Here is a 22,748-nt window from a genome sequence, read left to right on the forward strand (position 1 = left end):
CAATTCAACAATAAGTCAACCAACCAAATTTAAAAATGGGTAAAAGATATAAAAAGAAAATAAGAACTTAAAGAAAATATACAGATGGCAAATAAGGACATGAAAAGATGCTCAACATCATTAGTTATTAGGGAAATACAAATTAAAACCACAATGAGATACCATTCCATACCCTCTTATCAGCCTAAAATTAAAAAGACTGACCACATCAAGGTTAGCAAGGATAGGGAGCAACTGGAACTCTCATACACTGCTTTGAGAATTTAAAATGACACAACCGCTATGAAAAAACTTAGTTTGGCAGTTTGTTAAAAAGTTAAACATACTCACCAATTCCACCGCTAGGCATTCAGACTTAAGAGACGTGAAAGCATACATCCACACAAAGACTTGTTCAGGAATGTACAAAGCAGATTTATAATAGCCAGAAACTGGAAACTCAAATGTCCACCAACAGGTGAATGGATAAATAGCAGAACAAGCATACAATGGAATATTATTCAGCACTAAAAAGGAATAAACATGGATGAATCTCAAAATAAGCATGTTGACTGAAAGAAACCAGATCAAAAAAAAGAATACCTACTGTATGACTACATTTATATAAAATTCAAAAAAATGAAAACTAATCTGTAGCAGATTAGTGGTTGCCTGGGGACAGAAAGGGGGAGAGGAAGAATTACCAAGGGGCAAAAAAAAATTTTTAGGGGTGACAGATGTGATCATTATCTGGTTTGTTGTGGTTTCCTAGGTTACTCTTTAAATGTGAAATTTCTTATATGCAATTACACTTTAATAAAGCTGGAAAAAAATAAACACAGATGACAAGATGTTGTGCTTTTTCTCCTGACTGCAGTACCATAATTTTTGGTTTTACTTAAATAATATAGAGGATTAAATAATACAGAAATTACACATTAGTGTACAAAATTTACTTTAGACAAGTTTTACTCTGTATCATCTTTTAAAATCAGGAGATAAAATCTAGTTGTTTAGTACTATTTGAGGATACATTCTAGAAATGCTACAAATAGATTATATTTTTGTAGAGCAAAGTATTTTCTCACTAGCTTATAAGTATTTTCAAAATGCTCTATCTCCATTCCTAGTAATTTTAATTGGCAATAGAGCCTAGCATTTTCTCCGTAAATTTAGTATCAATACCATCATTACCATTACACACACACACACACACACACACACACAAAACACACCCTATAAATTATAACATGCATCTCTTCAGAAACAATCTGTACCGCCAGGGTTTCACCAAGGCATAAAGTGGTTTTCCTGATGACTGGAAGAGAACATAAATCTAGCTTGTTTACAGCTTCACATAATTTGGGGGTCACTATGCTATTTCTCATATTCCCTACTATAGAGTAATCTTACTCTTCTTCCTTATCTCCACACTATCTGGTCCTAACGTTTTTATGTTCAGCACATGAAAAGATAGGAAAGGAAAGAAACAAAGCCAGGCTGGGTTTATTCAAGGGTCAATTATCTAGTTAGTTCTTTCCCACTTTGCGTCATCTAAGTTTTCATGGCGCTGGACACGGCAAGAGGTGGGACTTCTTCTTCTTATGAGTCTGGAAAAGCCAGAGGAAAGGGAAAAAAAGTAAATGAGCTTTCATTTGCCAGAAGCCTTCTCTTGTTTAAAGCCAGTCTTTGGGTTTGTTTGGGTTTTATGGGGGGGGGGGGGGAGTGATGAAAATGTTGAAGCTAATGATTAAAATCAATTTGGGGTTTAGATGAGGAAATTCTGAATCATCTAAGACAACTGGGAACTGGCACTAATTGCTCTGCATTCATCATTCTTATGTTGCTTTCTGCTATAGAGTAGAAGCAGAGAAGGCCAACAAGACTGCTTTCTCTGGTTCTAAACACGGCCAATGACAAGAATTAAAAATGTGTTCACTCACGTACAGTAGAAAGTATTCCTCAACTTAATACAAATATTTGCTAAACTGAAAGTCAAATTATATCCTCAAGACAGAACTATAGGAAAAAGTCTGATTTATCTGCATGCTACAAGTATTCTGACTAAAGAACAATCTATCAGTCCAAAAGCCTATTCTTTAAAGAAAAGAAAAAATATAAAGAACACAAGAAAATTGCATATTATATCTTACTTTCTCTAATCCAGATGGGTTTGCTCAATTACCCAGACGTAAAAGAGTTTTAAAATGAAAGACTGAGTAGCAGACACCACTATAAAGTCAAAGTTAGAAATTTAGCTGTTTCCTCTTTCCTCGAAAATCTGCTTCATTAGCACTAGGCTCAGAAAAGTTAAAATGACAAAAATATCCAAGATATATTTGTCATTATGCTAGAAGTGGAAAGGTTTTTCCACTTCACCACACTGCCTATTACTAAGAAGTTGCAGAACAATAAAAACCACAGTAAATTTGAATTTCACTTTATAGACGAGACAGGTGAACAAGAGTTACAAATAAAAATCTCATTTCTACAGCATTATTTCATATAAAACTATAGAGCCTAGAAAAAGAGAGAATAGGAAAAGATATAATTAGGACCTATTTACTTAACAAAATCACTGACCTGGAAAGAAAACAAACTTTCAGTGATAGTAAAACAAAACTAAAAAGTACACTTCAAAGATTATATTGGTCACTGAGAAAAACAAAGCAATATCCTTATACCAATTTTCTGTGAGCATATTATGAATAAAATTAATTCTGAAAATACACCTTTCAAACCCACAAGAAGACCACAACGATTGATTAAGTTACCATTAGTTGATTTAACTATTGGGATTAAGTCTAATACTGAACTTAGCAAAAGTTTCCCCATCCAGGGATCAACCTGGTTGCTGTGTATTCAGTTTATTCTGTATAGGACACTTCCTGTTTGTAAACATTTTTTTGAAACTAGGTATTGATTTTACAAAAGCTTCCATGTAACAGCTATTTAGAAACCAACTTTGCAGTTTAGCATTAGTCTCTATTTTCACTGAGAATTTATTCTCAAAGTTCATGCTCTACTAATTAAGTGCCTTATTAACAGCAAATAGGTTAATTTAAAATGCAACAAATTTCTCTTTTTACTAAAACATCTCAATTCATCAGAAGAAATATCTTCTCTCAGGAAATTCATTATTAGGTCAAAAGAGTTCTGAAAACACTAATAAACAATTCAGAGACTTCATTTATAAAACAGTACCCGCTGAAAGGGAAAGATCATCTAGGACTTCACTCCTGAAAAATAATAGATAAAATCCACATATCTAAATTATTAATCAGTTCCAAAATTCTCTAGCCTACCTCTTGAAAATCCTTTGCTAAGAGAATTACAACCATTCTGAGTCCCATTCAGCTAAAAAATTTTTAAGAAAAACAGAGACCTCATAATCTTGATTATAATCCAAGTTGTCCTCCTTAAGCCACATTCTGAGTCTAAACCACTCTAGTCACTGTTTCATAAATCTTTCAAGATAGCTCTGTTTCTAAAACCTTAAGCCAGCAAGCATAGAAAAGAATGGAATTTAAGAGGAAGGCATTCTTTCGGACTTCTCCCAAGAGTGATCACCTTTTTAAAACAGACAATGCTTCAGAAGAATTCTATTTTGCAATCAATTGTTGTCTCAGCTGTGAGCAGAAAAGCAGGTATCAACTTGAAAGGGAGAAAATCAAGGGACCTATCTAAGAGTAACAACAGACTATGCAAGAGTTAAGAGAGAAGTCAACTAGTGTTGCCAGTATTTCCAAGTCATTTACCAAGTGTTTTTTTTTAAATGGACATACTCATTTGCAGAGAGGGTTAACCAATATATGACACAATTATTTTAAAAAGGAAACAGATTTTAAACAAGAGCTTGGGAGAATGGATTACACTCTAAAACATACACTGAAGAATACAAAAGCAGCAGCAGAGTAAGACCTTGCCTCTGAAGATTTAACAATATGTCACTGTCCCTGCCTCTGAGGGATTCAAATGTAAATTTGAGGCAACAAATGTAAACAAGAAATTCTAGTACAAAATGATGATGTACTATGCTAAAGATATGCACAAAGTGCTTCAACGAACGCAGAAGAAAAGAATCAAGGAAAGTTTCCTGAAAAAGTTGAAATGAACTGCGTCTTCAAGCGAAAGGTGGCATCAACCAGGCAGCTGTAAGAGATGGGACTTCAGGCAGCACAGTGGCATGAAGGAACATGTAAAGGAAAAGTAAGTTTGACGGGAAGGTGCCTGGTAAGAAGAGGCACAGATGAGCTGGTAGGTAGGACAGAGCCAGACCATGGTGGGCCTTGTACGTCCTATTTAAGGAGACAAGGCAACACCTCCTTGGGCAGTGAGGCAGGAACCAATGATTCTAAGCAGGCAAGCTATATGATCTATGTGTTTTCTAGAGATGTCGCTTAACACCTGGAAGACCAAGTTCAAGGCTAATGCAGCGGTCCGGGTGCAGGTGTGAACTACAGATGCTTGCGCTTAATATACTGAAGTAAAAAATGAAACAATGAGGACCTAAATTAAGGTAGTAGCAACAGGAATACAGGAGGAATAAATCAACAGAATTTGGTATCCAACTGCTGTGGATGGGTGTCTAAATTGATGTCTATAGACTGGATAGCTGTTATAGATGGTAATGCCATTTTCAGAGAAAAAGACTGAACAGAAACAATAGGAAATCCTGTGAAGCTGGAAAAGATCTGAGTCAAGTGCAACTGTGCTATATAAATCTAGGTTAGGAATGTAAGCTCTAAGCCTCATTTTGTTATCTGTAGAATGGGGATTTATCTATGTATACAGCATAGCCTTGTAAGGATTAAATGAAACAGACGAAATGAGCTTAATTAACCTAGTGCCTGCTATATGTTAAACGCCCATCAAATGTTGGCCCTTATCAGTATTATTGATAATTGGGTGCAGATCACTGATGAAGACTTTGATGAGTTGTGTCCCACTGTTTTTCCTGTTAGCTAATGAAGCTCCTTCCTTCCAAGTCTGTGTTACACTTACAGTGCCTAGCTCACTCAATAAACAACTGTTCAATAAACGCTAAGCATGAAAAATGTCCAATGTACACCTGTTCTATTAGAACCAAGCTTTGCCTTGGGGCATCACGCAAGTATTAACTATTTCAGCAATACAAACTTTTCAAAAAAAAAGATGCAACAGAATCCTTCTTTTAATTAAATGATATAACAAAAACTAAGTAAGAATACCCCTAGGGCTGTAGTACACCTGTCTGTACTTAAAAAAACACTCCTCTTCCACAGCAGGTGTTCTGACAGGAAGCCCTTATCTTCAAGAGCCTTAATAGGAGATTAGCTGAATCTAGTGTTTTGGTCAGTCTGCAATGAGTTTAATTTCTTAGACTAGGAAAATCAGGGACAAGGATTTGTTAACCTATAAATAAACGATTTCAAAATAAAAACATTAACTATAACTTAAATAAGGAAACTGTTCAGCTACACATAAACTCAACAATGCCAAAAAGTGTTAACAGATACAGCTTTCCTGTTCAGCAATTGTGAAATGTGTAAATGTCTACTGATATACCTTGGGAGTGGGGGCAAGACACTACAAATAAACTATGTTCTATATATTTTTAGACAATAATTTGGCATCATGATATTTATGTCATTTTATCATTATACTATAAACTGCCAAAACTGACATAAACCACAGTATTTTAAAACTGGAGGAGACATAGAAATCATCCAGTTCTATGAATTTCAGGGAATTTCAAACATTAATTGCAACCCACAGTCTTAAATCCCAACCAAGCATACACATCTAGACATATATATACAATGTGATATTTTTAAAGCTTTTATTCACAAAATAATTGCAGTAGCAAAAATTGCGTACAGCAAACCTTTTAAGAAATCCTAGGCATTGAGACTCCCTCTGCCAAAAGAAAAATCTTTGAAACATGATTACATTAAATCAAATTTCATCCTCGAAGTCAATCAAGATAGTCACATTCCACAATCCTCACAACAACCCTTCAATAAAGTAAAAAAAAAAAAAAAAAAATCAATGCAGAATTTCATGTTGCTAAGCTTCACCAAGATCAGAAATGATGAGTTCTTCATATAGGATTCTGATGGGTTCTTTGTATACGATTCATAGTACTTAATCTATAGTAAAGGTTGGGTAGACAGGAAGAGAGGCTTTGTCAGGTAAATCACGCTGCCCAAAGGAAAAACATCTGAAAAGGCAGAGAAAACCAAGAGGCAAAGAACACTCTACCTATCTACCTCCCCCTATCATCACTCTCGTCCTGAGCACCAAAATATAATTCCCCTTTTTATAAACACACTTCAATGAAGCACACCAAAAGTACTTGTCAAGATGAGCTGGGAGTTTACTGTCATACATTTTGTCCCAGAGTATACAACAACAAATTAGATGTCCTGTGACTTCCTCAATTTTCTTAATTGGAGAAGAAACTGGAAATAAAGCCAGCGATGCATACAGTGAAAGCAAAATCTACATATCAGAACACACAGACTGAACACCTAATGATATATGCTCCATCTGACTGTGCCCAGGAGACAAGACCCTTCCACTGCACTACTGCCTCGGGAGAGTCAATCATTCACAAACTCTCTGCCTCTCACCACTGATTTTAATGGTGGCATGCAATGTTCTTTCAAAGAATTGTGTAATTTTCTGAATAAGCCAAGCGACAAACAGCACTTCAAAGAATCTGATTTTGAGGCAGTCAGCGTATACTGCATATTCTTGGCCCATTTTTATGGGTATATTTAACCAAGACACAGAAATGAAAACATTCAATTTTATAAAGAGAAATATCACAACAAGCAAAATAAATCACCTAATCTCTACAGGTTTATGTTAACTCTGTACACCATAGGTGATCTGATTAGGCTAATAATCTCAGGACAACTCTGAGCAAGGCAGCTATTCAACTGACATGACATTATGGCCCTCTTCTAACCTAAATGGCCCTAGAAGAAGGTGATGTGTTCTCCCCGGAGATGGCAAAGGTGAAAGGGAAAGAATCAAAAGAAGGGAGTCAAAACACTTCAGTACCATATTAATTTGTCAATTTAATTAAGTCACCTTTCTATTTCTTCTAGTCTACTAACTAGGCATGAAATCAAGGAAGTTACTCTACTTTCCTGAGCCTCAGCTTCTTTAATTGTGAAAGGTGGAGTAACAACCACCTCTCAGGATTGCTTTGAGTACTGCACTGGAAAAACAGACATAAAACTGGTATGCAAAATGTAAAGCACTATGCACATATACAGTATTTGAGGGTATCCTCTTAAGATTTACAGTCTAAATGTTGAAGTGCCAGGTGCAATATTTTGTGTGAGTACTCAAATATTTGTCCATTCATTCAATCATAATTTAAAAATTAGGGCCCCAAACTTTAATTCTGGAAAACAAAGACTGTCTCATGTACTACTTATATATTTATTCACTAGTAATATTATTAAGAAATGAGTCATGCCTTTAGAACGATTAGTCCTTCAATCCAATACACAATCTACTGGAATAATAACATTACTAACAGTTATATACTGTTTACAGTATGTGTTCTGTGCCAGGTCCTGTGTCAAGTATGCTACATACATTCACTCATTTAATCCTTACAATATCCCTATGGAGAAGTTATTATCCATAAATGAAAAACTAAAGCCCAAGTTCAAGCAGTATGCCGAACGTCACAAGGTTATTAGCAAATGACAGAGCTGGTGTTACTCAAATTTAGGTCTGACACCAAAACCCTGGCTCTCAACTACTCCTCCTCCTCCTCCTCTTCAATATGTTAGCCACCAGGCACATGTGGCTACTGAACACTTGAAACATGGCTAGTCTAAATTGAGTTGTGCTGTAACTGTAAAATGCCCACCAGATTTTGAACACCTAGTATGAAAAAAAAGGATATAAAATATCTCACTGCAATTTCATAGTGATTACATGTTGAAATGACAGCATTTTAGATATAATGGATTAAACAACATACACTCTTAAAATTAATTTCACCTGCTTTTTACTTTCTTACTGTGGCTACTAGAAAGTTTAAAATTACATGTGGCTTGCATTGGATAGTACTGATTTAGAACATCATACAAGATATCTTGTAATACAAATCACAAAACAATTTTGAATTTACAAACAGAACATGATTTAGAGTATACAGATACTTTCTAATCTTAACAGCTGTTTTAATACTAAATTAGTATAAACAATATAAACAAAAACTTAAAATTCCTTAATGTAAAAATATAGTTTTGCTTATTTAAATTTCACTATTCCACAATTAGATCATTTTTAAAAATTTCCCAGTATGAAAATTGGTTTTTCCAATTACAAAAGTGATATCAACTCATTTACACTATAGAAATTATAGAAAAGCACACACACAAAAGAATCCATCATCCCACCAATGAGAATACTTTGATCTGTCATTACTTCTAGGTATGTATATTAAATGGCACGAAATATTACTTAAAGTGGGATCATATTGTTTATCATTTTGTAACTTGCTTTTTTCTAATATATTATGAGCATTTTCTTTTATTACACATTCTTCCTAAAATTTTTCTTAACTTTTTATTTTAAAATAATTATAGACTCACAGGAAGTTGCAAAAATAGTACAAGGTCCCATATAACTTTCACCCAGTTTCCCCGAAATAGTTGGATCTTCTCAATTATAGTAAAATACCAAAACCAGGAAACTGACATCGGTAACACATGTGCTTCAAATACTTCTATGCATCTCACCACACGTGTAGATTCACATAACCCACTACAATCAAGATAGATATATTTCATCACCACGAAGATCTCCCTCTTGCTACCCCTTTGTAGTCACACCTATCTCCCTACCTTCCCCTGCCAGCCCTAACCCCTGACAACCACTAATCTGTGCTCTCTGTAATTTTGTCATTTCAAGAATGTTAATGGCATCCTACACCTACAGTATGTGACCTTTAGAGACTGGCTTTTTTCACTCAGCATAATGCCCTTGAGATCCATGCCAATTGTTCTATGTATAAAGTTTGTTCCTTTTTTATTGCTGAATAGTATTCCATGTATGGATGTACCATTCACTGACTAAAGGATATCAGGGTTGTTTCCAGTTTTAGGCTATCACAAATAAAGCTGCCATGAACATTTGTGAACAGGTTTCATGTGAACATAAGTTTTCATTTCTTTGAGATAAATGCCTAGGAGTGCAACTGCTAAGTCATATGGTAAGTATACGCTTGGTTTCATAAGAAAAAGCCAAACTATTTTCCAGAGTGGTTCTACCATTTGTTTTTTTTTTTGGTGAGGAAGATCAGCCTTTAGCTAACATCCATGCCAATCCTCCTCTTTTTGCTGAGGAAGACTGGCTCTGAGCTAACATCTATTGCCAATCCTCCTCCTTTTTTTCCCCCAAAGCCCCAGTAGATAGTTGTATGTCAGAGCTGCACATCCTGCTAGTTGCTGTATGTGGGATGTGGCCTCAACATGGCCAGACAAGTGGTGCGTCAGTGCGCGCCCAGGATCCGAACCCAGGCCGCCAGTAGTGGAGCGCGAGCATTCAACCGCTAAGCCACGGGGCCGGCCCTGGTTCCACCATTTTACATTCCAACCACCAATGTATGAGAGATCTCGAACATTTTTAAGAACTGCAAAATATTTATGGTTATTCCTTAGTTTTTAACAATTTCCTGCTGATTCCTATGGAGGTAGTTTTCATTTTTTGTTATAATAATGATGCAATTAATATACTCACAGAAATTTTTACATGTAGATCACACAAATTCCTAGAAGTTAAACTGCTGGGTCAGAGGGTACAAATGTTTCAAGGGCATCTGATACCAACTGTTATAATGGCCTTCAGAAAACTTAAATCAACTTACATACCTACCCACAGTCTGTGAGAATGCCCATTTCTTCACCTCACTAAAAATTTTTTTTAAATCTTTAAAACTTGACTTGCCAACAAGGTTTATCTTGTTTCGTATTTGAGTAATGGGAAGGTTATAAATTTCTCCTGTTTCCTGACTTAGTTTGTAGTTCTTTTATGAATTACCTGTCCATGTTCTTTGCCAACATTTTACTGGAATATCGGATACTGATTTTAAGACTTGGTTCTGTCTCTCTAACATATGTTGCAAAGAAACGGGTTTTTTAAATACCTGTATCTGAAATCCAAGTGTTAGTAATGCAAGATAATAGCTGATTTTAGAATGTAAAAAAGATACGCATTTAGTTGATATGGTTCCCCAGTTTATAAATATTCCTACATGTCACACAATGTATTTATTTAGGAGTCATCTCTCATGCCAGCTCTAGATTAAAAACACGGTTCCTAGAATGTTGATCACTTACTTCTCACAGGTTGACTTTGAAATGCCAAGACATAACTTTTCCATAACAAACCACAAAAACTATCTTCGGTTTCCTTAGGAAGCCTGGCTGGCTTCTCTTTAGGAGAATTTAAGGTCATCTAAACCAGTAATTCTCAAAGTGTGCTCCCCAGACCAGCAGCATCAATTTCACCGGGAACTTGTAAGAAATGCAAATTCTCAGGCCACACCCTAGAATTAAACGCCAGGGGTGGGACTCAGCAATGCATTTCAACAAGCCTTCCAGGTGATTCTGATCCAAGCTCAAGTTTGAGAACCACAACTCTAAACAAATTTAGTACAAAAACATTAAATCTGGGTTATCCTGTATACTTAACTGTTCTTTAATAGAGGCCTCGGGCAAAGTTAATTATACCACAGATATTAAGAATTCAATGACATTTTCGTTCTTCCCCAAATTAAAACAATCCAAAAAAAACACCCCGGAAACTGGATTTTAACTTTATTTTCTACAAATAGGAATCCTAAACCCACAAGGTGTTCACAAAAACTTTCCTTTAGAAGAAGAATCCAAAATGAACCATATAAACTAAGAGGTCAGAATACACGTCTTCCAAGTCAGAGATTCGATTTATTCCATACCATACACTGCCTGATTTTCCCACTCCCACGTGGAAGCACCACCCACATTATTTTGAAAACTCAATAAACCAGCATACAAAACACAGCACCTGGAGAACTATAGTTACATATTTGTGGTCCAGTGAACAAACAAATAAATTGCTCAATAAATAAAAATAATTCTGGATGGCAGGATTATGGGTGACCTGTGTTTATATTTGCCTATACTGTCCCAAAATTGTGCATAATTAGCAAGTATTATCTCCATAACTAAAATAAAGGACAATCAGTGACCACATAGAATGGTAAAGAAAATTAACCCACAGAACATAAGTATCTTTAAATTTTACCAATGTTCACTGATAATTATTCTTTATCTATATCATATAAATTTACAAGGTGCTGAGGTAATACCAGATAAACAGAGCTCCCATCTTCAAGGAGTTTATTATAGTTTGAAATTAGAACTGAACATGAGTATTAACCCAGTAACAAAGCCAGTATACTAAACTATGGTAGCTATTTTCTATCCACCTAGTTAAATGTCACATCTCCCTTCAAGAAACAGACCCTGCAGATGTGTTAAGGCTTGGCGAATCACAGTATCCCAAGCTCCAGGCAACAAACAACGGTTCAGGAATTGGACAAGTTAACAGAGGACCTGATTCCTACAGCTCTTACTGTGATTCTAGGTTCAAATGGTATTCTTCTCATTATTGGCTCTGCGGGCCAGTAAATTCATTTTTTTGTTTTGACTTAAGGTAGTCAGAGTCAAATTCCCATTTTTTGCAACCCTGAATATTCTTGCAGCACTTATGACATTAAACAACTTTTAGTTTTGTAAAAGAATGAAGAGAACAGTGCATAAACCTCATAACCTATATATGAAATCTGATCTGTTCTTAGAAAGCAGTCACCAGGTCTGTTTTCTCCCTTTGACTAATCACTATGCACTTTGTGTTTTAAGACCCAAAACGCTGAGGAAACAGGCATCCTACATCATCTTTAATTTGTTGTCCCCCCCAAAGGCTATCAAAGTCTCATCTTAAATTGTATTGCTGATGCTCTTACAGAGAAAAATGTTCTGAACATGTTTTAAGATGCTTTTTTTTTTTTTTTTACGTATCTCTTCCACTATCTTCTTTTCCCAACTAAAGGATAATTTAAATAGATCTTCTCAACTGACAGAGGGAGGAAAGGAGAGGAGGAAGTAATATCTAATCCTATTTAAAAATAAAAATTTCACCTGTTTACCTTGTGATTTCAACTATTCATGATTTCTGAGTAACACAATAGTTTATTTGCATTGCCTTTACTGAGAATTCATCTTTGGCACCACAGTCTGTGTCACTCACTGCCTGGAACTGAAACTATAGCTAAATAAATGAATGAAGTGAATGAGTCAAGACTTTAACTTAACAGAATTAACCAAAACTACTCAAAAGAACAGTAATGTATGCCATGTGTACTAACACAACAGAACTTACACAATGCACAGTATAACATTTCCAACAATACCCAAAATGTTCTGTAGTTTTTTTTTTTTTTTGGGTGAGGAAGACCAGCCCTGAGCTAACATCCAATGCCAATCCTCCTCTTTTTTGCTGAGGAAGACTGGCCCTAGGCCAACATCCATGTCCGTCTTCCTCTACTTGATATGGGACACCGCCACAGCATGGCTTGCCAAGCGGTGCATCGGTGCACACCTGGGATCCGAAACGGCGAACCCCGGGCCGCCGCAAGCGGAGCGCGCACACCTAACCGCTTGCGCCACCAGGCAGGCGCCTATGTAGCCCTTTTAAACTGCCTTTAGGTGCCAGCTTACAAGCACACCCATCTAGTTCCTTAGCACACCTCAAAATTGGTTCTGCACAACATGATTGACCCTCTGCTTTATTACCAGACTTTTCAATATGACTTTTGGCTGCTTAAATCACCAAACGAGTAACCAACAAGGATTGAGAATCGTCACAGTTTGTTATTTGGGTAAGTGTGCTAAAGCTCCGAAGCTCAAAACCACTCCAGGAAGTACTTTAAATGCAGTGCCTACAGCCTCCAAGGCTGTAGTTCTGTATTTAATTTCTAGTACATGTTTAGAAAACAAAACCAGAAAAACAGGAACACTACTTTTAAGGACATACTTCATAAAGACAACTTTCTCTTAATGCAATAACATTACACACACAAGATGCAAGCCTTGATATGAAAGAATATTTATTAGACCTCTTAACTGGAACAGTTTTAAACGGAACTCCAATTGACATTCCCAGTCTTCATTTATTCTGTATACATTTAGCGAACCCCTGCCAAGTGCCAGGCACTGCAATAGACATAGGAAAATAAAGCTATGAAAAGGTCCTGCCCTCAAAAGAGGTGAAAACGTAACAGAGGCGATCGAAAATATCGTTCAAGTATTACATGACTGGAGGGCGAGGCGATCAAATAAAAATACAGTTCAAGTGTTACAATGAGGTATACATGATTGGAGGGCAAGGCATACCGTTCAAGTATGAAAATGAGGTGCACATGATTGGAGGACGATAGAAAGGCTTCCTGAGACATCTAGAAGGACAAATAGAAGTCAGCCAGGACACACAAGAAAGGAAAAGCATTTCAGAAGAAAACCCAGAGGAAAAGAATGTGTGATGGCATGGAAATGAGACATCATGGTCCATGTTTGGAAAACACCAAGCAGTCTGGCATGAAACACACACATGCTGTGTGCAGAGGGCAGACAGGGTGTTGTAGGCTGCTTCTGGAAATACTAAAGAAAGAAACAGTAAAGGACCAAATCAGAAGTCCCTTGTGACGCTCAGGATTTGGAGTTTATCCTAAAGACAATGAGAACCAGGAGATAATTTAAGTTGTCCAAGTGGAGAGGCCCAAGAACCAGCTGAATTTGCCTGTCACGTGTACGCGTGCGTGGGGGTGGTGACAGGTGGTTAATAATATCTGGAAATTACCAGCCTGTGGGGGAGAAGTGGAAAGGTGTGGATGACATCTGAAGAGAGTGAAATGTTAAAAAGAAGGTAGGAGGGGGCAAAGAACTAACTTGTATCAGCCTGTACAACAAACCCTACATCCAAGAACCATAAAGGCCTAGTTTAAACCCCAGAGTTAGTGAGGCCTTCCCCAATGCAGCCCCATTTCTGACTGTCTCTACCTACTCTAAAAAGCCACAGGGTCTCTACCAGGTACTCACTGATTCTGTGCCTACCATGAAGTTCACATCACTTGGCTATCTTTTAATGGTCTTATCTTTTCAACAAGTTTGTTAGGTTCCTTGAAAACAGGAATTTTGTTTATTTAACCAATGCCTTGAAATACAAATGACGGATGAACAATACTACTGATGAGAGGCAAAAGCTTACTCCATTTATGTACTGTAGAAAGTTTCACACACCAAGTTTTATTCCTTTCACCTAATGATGTGTGGATTTATGCTGGGAGAAGATAGCTGTGTTTAAGGATGTAGGTAACCAACAGAAGTCGAAGAGAGAGCCTATCTCTAGAATGTGTAAGGGTCTGCATGCAGAGAGGTGAGCTCTAAGACATGCTTAGGATGAGACAGCACTAGTAAAATAAACGAGAACCACACACAACATGGATGAATCTCACAAACATGACAATGAGTGAAAGAAGCCAGACCCAGAAGTGTACATACTGTATGATTCCACTTACATCAAGTTTAAAAACAAGCAAAACCCATCTCCAGTGTCAGAAGTCAGGATAGCAGTGGGGTAGGGGAAAGTAACTGTAAAGTATACACAGGGCTTCTGGGGTTCAGGTAATGTTCTGTTTCTTAATCTGGGCGCTGGTCACACAGGTGTGCTCACTTTGTAAAAGCTCATCAAGCCTTATAACTATGATTTGTGCATGTCTCCGTTATGTATGCCACAGTTCAAAAAGTTTACTTAAAAATAAACAGGCAAGGGCCAGCCCGGTGGCTTAGCGGTTAAGTGCACGCGCTCCGCTGCTGGCGGCCCGGGTTCGGATCCCAGGCGCACACCGACGCACCGCTTCTCTGGCCATGCTGAGGCCACCTCCCACATACAGCAACTAGAAGGATGTGCAACTATGACATACAACTATCTACTGGGGCTTTGGGGAAAAAAAAGGAGGAGGATTGGCAATAGATGTTAACTCAGAGCCGGTCTTCCTCAGCAAAAAGAGGAGGATTAGCATGGATGTTAGCTCAGGGCTGATCTTCCTCACGAAAAAAAAAAAAAAAAACAAAAAACAACAACAAAAAAAGGAGCTACTAACAATATACAATATTGTCTCATTTAAAAAAAATAATAATAAATAAAATAAACAGGCAAAAAAAGAGGTGATGGGCAGTATAGAGAGAAAAGGCCCTGGTGATGGGGCAAAAGAGAAAATGAGAGCCTGCAAGATCGTAGTTTAAGTCATAAAGGAGCCATTTAGAGACCCACCATTACCTAAAGTACTAATGAACTGTATTAGTGCTGATAACTATTTTGATAAACTACAGCCACGTGACGAGGTTTTCACTAATCTTGGCATTTCTTCAGCATCTACAGAAGCACACAACAAATGTATGCCACATGAATAAATAATACATCACTGAATCCATTCAAAATCTCCCATTCTAGTAAATAATAAGATATACCGGCAAGTTAGCTGGCCTGGGTTTAGTCTATGACACACAACTAAGTTGAGTAGCTTGTGCACAAAAGCTTCAACTCTAAACTGTCCCCAACCAAATGAGCTAAATGGCACAGGTAAACCTACAGAATAATTATCCCTTTGTTCCAAAAGCACAATTAACGTTTCCTAAAAAGGCAAATGTGTATCTCAACACTATCTATAAAGCAGCCACTCACTCAGTTCTCATCACTCGACAGTTCCCTATCCTGCTTGAAGTTCTCCTAGCCCTTGTCACTAGCTGAAATTATCTTATTTTTCTGTTTATTTTCTCTTCTTCTCCACAGTATTTTAAGCTCCACAAGAACAAGGACCTTGTCTGTCTTTACACCGCTGTATACCCAGAGCCCAGATGGCTGTGTGCTCAATAAAAACTTGTCAAATAACCACAACTACCCAGGTAATTTACTTTAAGGTCACCAAGTATACATCAGATCAAGTCAGTACCAATAAATCAGTAAGTCCAATGTAATAACAAATACAAAATAAATTATCACTCTGTTTCTGGGTTAAGAGTGATCTTTAAAACCGTACCAGCTTTGAGGCTGAAAGGTTTGATGGTCTGGAAGACAGGTAATTTTTCGATGTATTTTATGGAGAAATTTTATGAAAGACAAACACTACAATAAAACCAACGTGACCTAAGTAGCAAAACCACTGTGGTGGATGACCAGGAACCACGTGGAAGAGGCTTGGCTCTACTCCAGGTTAGGTATCCCCTCTGCTTTCTGGGAGTTTTCCTATCTGAAAAGTATCACAGGATGATGCCATTTTTCAAGCCTCCAGCAAAGATCAAAACTTCCACGTATCACTAATTATGTGTGTTTTCCCCTAAACTTCTAAAGTACTTCATGACTATTCAAGAGATTTTGAGTTACTAAGGTATCTGAATTTAAGGGAAGAAAAAGTCCAAAGTTACAACCGCAAAGAAATCAGGGAGTTCCTGAACAATACAAAAGAACTGAGTACCAACTTCCAATTCAATATCCTGAGTACCAAGTTTTTTTTTAAGCTGCACAATTTTATTATACATCTAAAGTAAATTCCTCACTTTTACTTGCCTATAAAAGCTCTAAAAATGTACAATTTTCAGACAGATAGTATTCAAACAAACAGAAATTAAAGAAAACGTGATTTCAACTCAACACCATGACAAAATCTGGAGTTGAAGACTAGAAAAGTTCTAAGTCTACGGTAATCACTCAAAACAAAAATCTTCCTATTTTTCAAGTGACTGTGATTTAAGAAGTAGCTGAAGGTCAAGATGCAGTGTTATTATCCAAGAACTACTAATCAACAAGAGTTGCAGCAATGTCTTGGTAATTTTCACTTTACAATAAAGACATCATTGAATTCAGAGAAATAAGAAGACCAAAAGTAAAATATATTTAATTTATCACCAAGTCTAAGAAGTTACTCTGCCCAACACTCAAGATTTTCAACTTAACAGAAGGGTTAGATAAATTTGTGAATTTGTGGGGTTTTTTTTTTTCTTGTGAGGAAGATTGGCTCTGAGCTAACATCCATTGCCAACCCTCCTCTTTTTGCTGAGGAAGATTAGCCCTGAGCTAACATCTGTGCTCTTCTTCCTCTATTTTTGTATATGGGACGCCACCGCACATGGCTTGATGAGCAATGCATAGGTCCACGCCCGGGATTCGAACCTGCGAACCCCAGGCGGCTGAAGTGGAGTGCACCAACTTAACCACTACACCATCAGCCCAGCCCCTGTGGGTTTTTTTTTTTCTTTTAAAAGCTGGTATCTTTTTTCATGACGCTGGCAAAGTGGGCTGGGAAATACTACTTTAGCTATCACCTAGGAAAAGGATAGTGTTTCTTCCCCACCCACCATCACCGTACATACACACTCCTTTATTTTCCACCTTGCAAGGCTTACAGCACATCAGCAAGGTGGGGAGGCAACCTTCCAAGCCGCAGATGACTCCTCCACGCTCTACTATGAAAGACAGAAAAGTATATCACAGAACAGGCATGAGGAAACCATATATGATGGAAACGATCTAAAACTGGTTTATGGTGATGGTTGCACATCTCTTGAAAATTACTAAAAATCACTGAATTGTACATTTACAATTGGTGAATTTTATGGTATGTAAATTATACCTCACTAAAGCTATAAAAAAAATAACCAGGGCCAGCTCCAGTGGCCCAGTGGTTAAGTTTGGCACGTTCCACTTCGGTGGACCGGGTTTGGTTCCCGGGTGTGGACCTGCAGCACTTGTCGGTCAGTGGCAGCATCTCACATACAAAAAGAGGAAAGATTGGCTGCGGACGTTAGCTCAGGAGGAATCTTCCTCAGCGAAAAAACAAAAACAAAAAACAGCGAGGGGTAAAGAGTGGGACGGTATGGTTCGAAAATGGTTGGAGAAAGGAGTGTATGTAAGAACCAAAGAGACCCAACACATAACGGATGATACATCCAAGATATAGATTTCTACTGCCCCCTGACCCCCAAGCTAGCCTATTAAGTGTCCCCTCCTTCTTCCCTTAATACATTTCTTAGGAGCTTCTGACGACCTTCCTTTCATTCTGCTCTACGCTCCTCCAAAAAGAAAAAAGACCTTCTGAATCGCTTTCATGATTCCACTTGCAGAATTCAATATATCCAGTACACACAGCAATAGTGAAAAGTTGGCAGGTGATTTTGTAGAAATCACTTCTCCTCGTCCAGAAGAAACGGGGGAGGGAGGGGAAAACCTTCTAATTGATTCCCCAAGCCAGACTGCTCCAACCTCCCACAGCACTTTATTTACACCTCTCTTAGAACCTTTGTAACGTGGTTTATGGTCATTCTGGTATGCCTTAGCAACCTTTTAACACCACCCTCCCCTCCCCAATGTCGAGCAGTCTCTTTCATTCTAGGAATTTAATAAATGTTCTTTGGATGAGCAGCAATATTTTCCCAATCAAACTGAGGAATATCAATTTTATCCACAGTTACAAGGGTAAATGTGTCCTACTGGACGACCACTAATTCAAAGCTGACTTCCTTGGTTGACTGGTAGACAACAGTGACAATTTTGACAAGAATGATGAACAAACTCCAAAATGACCACTCACTAGCCAACCAGCTAGGCTGTTAAACATGAATCATCAGCTCAGAGCAATAAAACCCAATTTCTACACCAGTCGAAAGGTTAAAAAAGCCCTTTTTTAATTTAAAAATTATTTTAAAATCACAAACTTTTGCCTACTACCCAGCATCCAAAACCCAACAAGTTTCTACTGCCATCAAGACCAATTCTGATAAAAACTATGCAAGGCAGAAAATGTCAAACCTTTGAGGTACCAAGGAAATTACAAGGAAAAAAACATAGCAGTAACTAGTATCACCAACATATTAACCAACAGTTAACATACTGGATAGGACAGGACAAAAACCTGTCCAATTCACCTTTCCACAGGAAGCCCATTCATAGCATAAGAAAGACATGTTATTTGCCTTCTGATTAATGACGTCTTCTAGAATAGATCTAAAACACCAAAATATTGACAATAATCAAGATGAAACAAATATAGGCTAAATAAGGGTATCATGAGTTCCTCAGAGTTTAAGTCCTCAGATCTCTGAAATCTGTGTTTTAGTCCTACTCAACAACAGACATCAAAAAATTACACGAAGTCCCTTAAAGACAGCAGGTGAGCATCCTCTTCCTGAATAGACTATAAATATTTTCATTATTAACAATTTAATATATTTGTTTAAAAAACAACTTCACCATCATCATCCATGACTGAAAATCTTTAAACATCCATATTGTTTTTAAAGTCAGAACCTTCCACGTGCTTCCAAAAAGTTGATGAGTCAGATTTTTTTATACACGTAGAAACTGAAATGCATTTCATTATGAGATGATTATTCCCAGCAATACATCAGATGTAAACTTTTAAATTTGGTTTAAGTTTTTCTTCACCAGTAAAGTTCTCAAGTTCTTAGGAGTTTCCTAGTCATTTACTTGAACATCATCTACGGTAACACTCAAAGCAAAACCACAATAAAGAGGTTTGGCCTCTGAGGGATTCTACACGTAAAAAAACATTACTCATAAATAAAATACAATCACTATTGCTTTAAATAACAAATACGTTTCTAAACTTTCATGTCATTTGATGGAATTCCCTGTTTTAGATGGCAATACAAAATCTACTAAGCTCCCAATGAGTGTTTCTTATTTTAACTAAATCTATTTTATGATAATACAAGAAACTGACATGAACTTACGTTAAAAACTAGTTATGGGGAAATATTTTTAGTTCTCTAGTATGTTTATTCAAAAGTCTCATTATTAAAAGAGTTGGTGGAATTCACAGAACTGTTCCACCAGTAATTGGACCAATTCATCCCAGTTATATTCTTTAGGTTGCCCAGGTATAAATAAAGCAATGAAACTCTAATGGGACATACTCATCTAGTCAAAGAACAATATCCAGTGAGAACAATGGAGTACTACTACACAGTCATATTAGAATGCCACCAGTTCAAAAACAAGAACTTGACGAAATGAGACTTTTGGCAATCAGCTTTAAGTCTTCAAGGATCCATCAGGAACTCACTCACTCTATCTCGCTTTCACATGTACACATATCCCAATGCCTGCCCATTAAATGACATGAGAATAGTTTAACTTCAAATTCTAACATCACTGAAACAAATTCCGGATACAAGTTAAAAGATGACTGGAAGACTACAAAACCAGCTTTGACATTTTATCCAAGTATATCTAAATGTTAAATCTGGAGTAGTTCAACTCATTTTGATACCAGATGCAGTTTACTACCTTCACCAAAATGAAAATAAATTCTTTAAACATTCTTTTCATTACAACAAAGCTTTAAACACAAACTTCAATAAAGTCATACTATTCATTTCACCATTTTGCAAAATCGTCCTCCATCACCACTCTGCATAAGCTAGTCAGAAAAAAAATACACAAACTGACAGCTCAGCTTTCCAAAAAATGCACTTTCTTTATCAAACCCCAACATTTATGTTCAAGTGCAAGAAAATAACAGACATTTGCACCTGGAGACAGGAAAACATAACCTGCCTTACTATACTACCACCACCAAATTTCTCAGAGAAGACAAAAATAATTCAGGACAGGCAAATTAAAAACATTCTGCACCTGACAAAAATAAAAAGGTCTAATGTCCTACAATCCATCGCAAAAGCACTGCTTCCTCTCTTTTTGAGCCAAAAGCAATAAGCCCATGAATACAAGTGTCAAATAAATCCAGCGGCTGTTCGAAATACGACGAAAACCTGGAAAAATTCCCTCCCATAAATCAGTTAGTGAACACGAGCCTTTGCACCCAACACGAAACACACAAAACCGAAAACACCCATGACCCACCCCCCAAATGCAGAAAAAACCGTCATCAACAAGTTGGAAAGAGGATAGAAAGTACAGCTCACTACCCTCTCCCCCATCTTTGGGGGGGGGGAGTCCTTTAACAAAAGGTAACACACATCTTCCAGTACCTGGTGGAGGTGCCTTTCCTCACATCGCAGATGCTGCATTTAAAGGCTTCAGCGCTGTTTCTGAAGGTGCAGACGCTACAATCCCAAAAGCCTTCGTCTGCCGCAGGTTTCGCTTGTCTTTTTGGCCTTCAGAGGAGTGAGGAGTGGGGGAAAGGGGAGGGAAGAGCCAGAGAGCAGGAGAAAGGGGGAGAGACAGCAAAACACAGGCGCTGGTGAGCCGTCGTAATTTCGCAGGAATCCAGCGCTGGAAACTTCGCTCGGGCGACCACCCACCCACCCTCTCCGGGGACGGGCAGAGGGGCCGCGGGAGGGCACGGGGCGCCCCCACCGGCCCCCCGCCACCTCCGGGCCCGGGCCGTGCAGCCTAGCACGGCAGGCGGCGGCGGCGCCCCGGGCAGGGCCGCGGCGGGCGCAGGAAGCGGGCGGACTTGTGGACTTGAGCGTGGGGCTGGGGGGGCCGGCAGGGGAGCCGCGGGCCGGATCTGGAGGGGGCGCGCAGGGGCAGCCCGAGGCCGGCGGCGGGGAGTGGGCCGGCTCCTTCCCTCTCCCCTCCCATGCTCGCGCCCTCCCTCCCTCCCCACCTGGTTAAATCTCCCTTTGTCTGGGAGGAGTGGCGGCGGCGGCGGCGGCGGAGGGCGGCTGAAGAGGAGCCGCCATGGCTGCGGCGCGCACGGCCGCCGGCCCCGAGCGGGAGCGACACCGCCTCCCGCCGCCACCGCCACCGCCCGCCGCCGCCGCCGCCTCCCCCCGCCCCCGGATCTCCATCTTAGCAGCGCCTCCCCCCGCCCCGGGTGGCTCCGAGGCCTAGTCGTCGCCGGCCCCCGCCCGCCCCCAGCTCTCCCTCCCCTTCCGCCCCCTCAGCTCGGAGCAGGTACCTGGTCGGGCTCTTCTTGTCGCCCATGGTCATGGATGGGCTGTACCCCCGCCCCCCCCAAAGCCGAAACTGGCGCCGCTCGGAGGAGAAACGCCGTCCGGGGAGTCGTCGCGGACCGGCCCCCCTCCCTCCCCCGCGCCCGCCCGCCCTCAGCCGCTGGGGCTCGAGCTCCGGCCGCCGCCGCCGCCGCCGCCGCTGCCAGTCTCCGGACGAGACTAGTCCCCGCCAGCGCCGCCTCCGCCGAGTGACTGACGAGGGGCGGGGCCGGGCGCCGCGCGTCACGCGCCGTGCAGCCAATGGGAGGGCGGCGGCGGGCGCCGCGAGGGCGGGGGCGGGGCGCGGGGGAGGGCGTGGCGTGGCGGACGTGGGCCGGGCTGGCGGTGTGCGTGCCCGGGAGTGTGTGCGCGCTGGGGGCGCGCGTGCCTGCCGGTGGCCCCGCGGCCCGGCGCGGCGGAGCGTGCAAGCCCAGTGGGGCGCACGTGGCCGCGCCCGGGAGCCGGCGATGGGCTTCGGGCCCCGCGCGGCCGCCCCGTGGGGCGCCTGCCGGGAGCCCGGCCCCGAAGGCGCCCCGGGGAAGTAGTTCCGCGCACTTTGCGCGCGCGGCTGGGGCTCGCAGCAGCCGCGACGAGCCGCGACGTTCGCAACGCTTCGAGGCTGGCAGAGCCCTGGGAGGCGGCAGGGCCTCCTTTGGCCCGGGCTCCCCCGCACTCTTCTGCCACTGTGCCACGCGGAGCTTTGTATCTGCCTTCCCTGAAGTCGCAGCCTCCAGCCGA

The 22,748-nt window shown here is 39.9% G+C and overlaps 1 protein-coding gene across 1 annotated transcript in view; it reads right to left on the reverse strand.

Moving 5' to 3' along the window:
• The window catches only part of RYBP (RING1 and YY1 binding protein), a 78,821-nt gene extending 56,748 nt beyond the window's left edge, over positions 1-22,073 (reverse strand). The window contains exons 1-2 of the mRNA XM_058563204.1: positions 21,977-22,073; positions 21,102-21,227 (exon numbers count right to left, since the gene is read on the reverse strand). Coding sequence (XP_058419187.1) covers positions 21,102-21,227; positions 21,977-22,008 — 158 coding nt within the window. The 5' untranslated portion in view covers positions 22,009-22,073. The remainder of the gene's footprint in view (positions 1-21,101; positions 21,228-21,976) is intronic.
• Between the last annotated feature and the right edge of the window lie 675 nt (positions 22,074-22,748).

Source organism: Diceros bicornis, chromosome 2, assembly GCF_020826845.1.
Source record: "Diceros bicornis minor isolate mBicDic1 chromosome 2, mDicBic1.mat.cur, whole genome shotgun sequence".
Taxonomy (NCBI): domain Eukaryota; kingdom Metazoa; phylum Chordata; class Mammalia; order Perissodactyla; family Rhinocerotidae; genus Diceros; species Diceros bicornis.